The sequence below is a fragment of the Limulus polyphemus genome, unplaced genomic scaffold (assembly GCF_000517525.1).
Source record: "Limulus polyphemus unplaced genomic scaffold, Limulus_polyphemus-2.1.2 Scaffold7443, whole genome shotgun sequence".
NCBI lineage: Eukaryota > Metazoa > Arthropoda > Merostomata > Xiphosura > Limulidae > Limulus > Limulus polyphemus.
The window spans coordinates 8,963-13,730 of record NW_013673053.1 but is presented as its reverse complement, the minus strand read 5'-3'; the positions used below and the strand labels follow the sequence as shown (position 1 = coordinate 13,730).

General features: G+C 32.2%; 1 protein-coding gene across 1 annotated transcript in view; it reads left to right on the top strand.

Annotated features, from left to right (window-relative positions):
• Positions 1-4,768, top strand: part of LOC106474615 (elongation factor-like GTPase 1) — a gene marked incomplete at its 5' end in the record, with an annotated part of 37,520 nt that overhangs the window by 26,358 nt on the left and 6,394 nt on the right. Inside the window, 3 exons of the mRNA XM_022402925.1 lie at positions 2,716-2,847; positions 4,358-4,506; positions 4,672-4,675. Coding sequence (XP_022258633.1) covers positions 2,716-2,847; positions 4,358-4,506; positions 4,672-4,675 — 285 coding nt within the window. The remainder of the gene's footprint in view (positions 1-2,715; positions 2,848-4,357; positions 4,507-4,671; positions 4,676-4,768) is intronic.

Sequence of the window (4,768 nt, the reverse complement as noted above, 5' to 3'; positions counted from 1 at the left end):
CAACACATTTACCTCATCCGTAAACATCACATTTACCTCATCCGTAACATCACATTTACCTCATTCGTAAACAACACATTTACCTCATCCGTAAACAACACATCTACCTCATTCATAAACAACACATCTACCTCATCCGTAAACAACACATTTACCTCATCCGTAAACAACATATCTACGTCATCCGTAAACAACACATTCTCCTCATCCGTAAACAACACATTCTCCTCATCCATAAACAACACATTCTCCTCATCCATAAACAACACATTCTCCTCATTCATAAACAACACATTCTCCTCATCCGTAAACAACACATTCTCCTTATCCGTAAACAACACATTCTCCTCATCCGTAAACAACACATTCTCCTCATCCATAAACAACACATTCTCCTCATCCGTAAACAACACATTTACTGATTCTTTTATAATTTTCTGTCCATCCCAAAATGTAGGTTTATATTAAAACAACACATTTACCTCATCCGCAAACAACACATTTACCTCATCCGCAAACAACACATTTACTGATTCTTTTATAATTTTCTGTTCATCCCAAAATGTAGGTTTATATTAAAACAACACATTTACCTCATCCTGTAAACAACACATTTACTGATTCTTTTATAATTTTCTGTCCATCCCAAAATGTAGGTTTATATTAAAACAACACATTTACCTCATCTGTAAACAACACATTTACTGATTCTTTTATAATTTTCTGTCCATCCCAAAATGTAGGTTTATATTTCCGAAGAGACTATAATCCTTTAAGAATATAATTATCCATGTCTTGTTTTGTTGCGATTTTCCTTTTCTGTTGATGGTTGTATTACTACAGGTGTTCTTTCCCACCCCGTTTATGATGTTATAGCTTGGATAGAACAAACCCTTAAGAATATAATTATCCATGTCTTGTTTTGTTGCGATTTTCCTTTTCTGTTGATGGTTGTATTACTACAGTTGTTCTTTCCCACCCCTTTTATGATGTTATAGCTTGGATAGAACAAACCCTTAAGAATATAATTATCCATGTCTTGTTTTGTTGCGATTTTCCTTTTCTGTTGATGGTTGTATTACTACAGTTGTTCTTTCCCACCCCTTTTATGATGTTACAGCTTGGATAGAACAAATTATAAACTATTTACATCCATATAGAGATAATAAAGTGACAATAGGTGATTTCTTGAGAAAGTAACTAGTTGGAGCTCCTGTAGATTTAGAAGAGCACAGATCTAGGAATTTGTTTTATAGTTTCTTTACATGTTCTTTATATTTCTGGAATTATTTTCACATTAAAACTATGTCTATTTGAAATTATACACAAATTTTTTTCTTTGACAAGATATCAGCTAAGTTTAGGTTCAGCGGGTATGTTTGTGAAAGTAAAATGTTCTGGAGACTCAAATTTTTATTTTTTAAATATTATTCTTAAGTTTATCATATTCAGTTAATAAAAATAACCTATTATTTATTGAAAATAAACTATATTTATTAGAAACAAGCTGAAATACCTGTCAACTGGCAGGAATGTTCAAACTTTGTTAATGCAATGTAAGTTTAACAGCAATTATGTATTTTGAAGTAATAATTTGAACATAAACTTTATCTCAAAATTTTAAAATTATAACAAAGATTCTTCATAAACAACATTAGCAGTTTGCTTTCCATCTACCAAGATTTTGAGGTGATCCCACCCTTCAACATCCTACATGTCACTGACCATGAGAAAAGCATGGTTATTTGAGAAACAATCCAGCAACTTTTGTTCTATGACCTTGAATCTCTTTAGAATATTCAACATTGTCTAAAGCATCAACCTGCCAAGATTGTTTGAGGTAGACTCAATAGGATGGGAGTAATTAACCGACAGGCTTTACAAAAATAGGGTTAAGTTCAGTTTTAACCCCCCTTTAGGATGCTTTTCATAGTTCATACGTACAAATTTTGGTTGAGATTGGCCCAATAGGCTCAGAGGAGTTAGGGTGCAAATAAACACACATTTCACCTTTATGTATATAGATAAATTAATCTTGATTAAAAATATTGTTACCTAGCCTAAAGAAGGTAATGGTGATACCATTTGGAAAGATGAGGGTTCTGAGTCACTGATATATTTTTGTCAGTTTCTGTTTGTTTTTAAAAGATTTATAGCTGGAAGTAATGACTTCTGCAATGGGTAAATTAATTATCAAAGAAATGTTTTAATGAATACCAATCAAGTTGAAATTGAATGGATAATAATGGACCTTTTTGACCAACAAAAAGAAATTAAAATTTTAAAGTCAAAGAAAGTGTTTTAGTTTTTTTAAAACAGTATCTTTGAGAAAGTTTTAGAAACTTCACAATGTAAAAAATGATAGAAATACTGAATCAATTTACATGATTTTTTTAAAGCCAAGATTAGATGCTATTTAGTAGGTTTGTGTAAGTTGTTAAAGTATTTCCATCGTAAGAAGGAAAACTCAAGGGATATCAGTGACACCCCTCTGGTTAGGAAAGGGTTAAGAGGTAAGTTTCTGTTCTTAAATCATGCATATTAATTAGCCAAATTGAACAATTATACCTTTCATATAACTGACCAAGTAAAACTGAACTAGCTAAAAATTATCTTATAATGTTACTGTTGAAAGTTATCTTGTAAACTGAAGTCTACCTTGAAATTGTAATTACTTTTTTATTTTTACAAGGAAAATATTTCATTCTTTGACAGGTATAGGTGGACTTGAAGAGCATGTTTTAAAGTCTGCTACACTGTCGAGTTCCATTTACTGTCCACCTTTTATTGACCTTCATATGCCAACACTTCCAATATTACGTGTGGCTATTGAACCAGTTCGACTTAGTAAGAATAGAATCTTTATGTTACATTATTATATTTATAATATTTATTTATTTATAAGCTGTGCATCTGTTGACTTGGCACAAAAGTTGGGAAAAAAATATTTTTGGGAAACACCATTTTGAAACTTTGCAAGGTATCTTTTTTCATTAATTTGAACTGTTAAGTTTCTTCACTGTAGTTTTTGTCGAGAATGTCTTATCATTTCAGGAATCAAGTGTAATAAAAAGAGATATAAAGGTTCAAAACTAATAATACATTTTAAATCACTTAATATACATTTGTGTAAAATCTTAACAGTCCAAGTTTTATAAGAACAATAGAAGTGAGCTGTTTGTTTATCAGGAGTGTTTAACAAGAGCATTCAGTTATTTGTGTGTGTGGCTAGAAAACAAGTTCAGTAGCTTGACTTATGAGTCATGTTTCAAAACAAGTTCAGTAGCTTGACTTACGAGTCATGTTTCAAAACAAGTTCAGTAGCTTGACTTATGAGTCATGTTTCAAAACAAGTTCAGTAGCTTGACTTACGAGTCATGTTTCAAAACAAGTTCAGTAGCTTGACTTACGAGTCTTATGTTTTGAAACAAGTTCAGTAATTTGACTTACGAGTCATGTCTTGAAACAAGTTCTGTAGCTTGACTTGCGAGTCTTATGTTTCGAAACAAGTTCAGTAGCTTGACTTACGAGTCTTATGTTTTGAAACAAGTTCTGTAGCTTGACTTACGAGTCTTATGTTTTGAAACAAGTTCAGTAGCTTGACTTACGAGTCTTATGTTTCGAAACAAGTTCAGTAGCTTGAGTTACGAGTCTTATGTTTTGGAACAAGTTCAGTAGCTTGACTTACGAGTCTTATGTTTTATTTGTCTCAAAGATTATCTTGAAGGCCATTGTAAATAAAAGTCAGCATGTGAAAATGTGTGTTCATTTTTTTAAATAATTCTTTAACCATTGGGTAAGTTTTATGGCTAAATGGATTTTATGGGTCAAGATTGTAAAATTATTCTAAGGTAAAGTACAGTATGTGTGGTAGATTACAAGGTTTCTTAATAGACAACTATGAATTCATGGGATTTATTACTAGCAGAAGTGTATTAGCAACTAAGCTTAAGCTAATTCTGTGTGAGCCTTAAGATAAATATATATATACACACACACACACACACACACACACACATACACACACACACACACATAAAAATATATAGTACATATTTCACAGAACATTAAACTGATCCCCCACTCCCTTGGCTTAGCAGTAACTCTCATAGCCTACTGTGTTAAAATCGGGTTTCAGTACAGTGGTGGGCAGAGGACAGATAGCCTATTTCGTAGCCTTTTTTACTCAGTAATAATCAAATTACACTGATAAGATTATGATATATTTTTAAAAGTAAACTTGATACTTGTGTGTACAAAGCTGTGCTCCATCTTCACACTAGAGCTTCTGTTTATATATAAAAAACTCACTCTGAAAAAAGATCGATTTATAAGTGAAAATAACTTCTTAACGTAGGTGACATGCCAGCCCTTGTGCAAGGTATGAAGCTGCTAAATCAAGTTGATCCAAGTGTCCAGGTCCTGATCCAAGAGACTGGTGAGCATGTTCTAGTCACAGCGGGCGAAGTTCATTTAGCAAAATGTGTCACTGATTTACAAGAGAGGTAAGAATTACTCTACTACTGATTTACAAGAGGGGTAAGAATTACTCTACTACTGATTTACAAGAGGGGTAAGAATTACTCTACTAGTGATTTACAAGAGGGATAAGAATTACTCTACTACTGATTTACAAGATAAGTAAGAATTACTCTACTACTGATTTACAAGAGAGGTAAGAATTACTCTACTACTGATTTACAAGAGGGGTAAGAATTACTCTACTACTGATTTACAAGATAAGTAAGAATTACTCTACTACTGATCT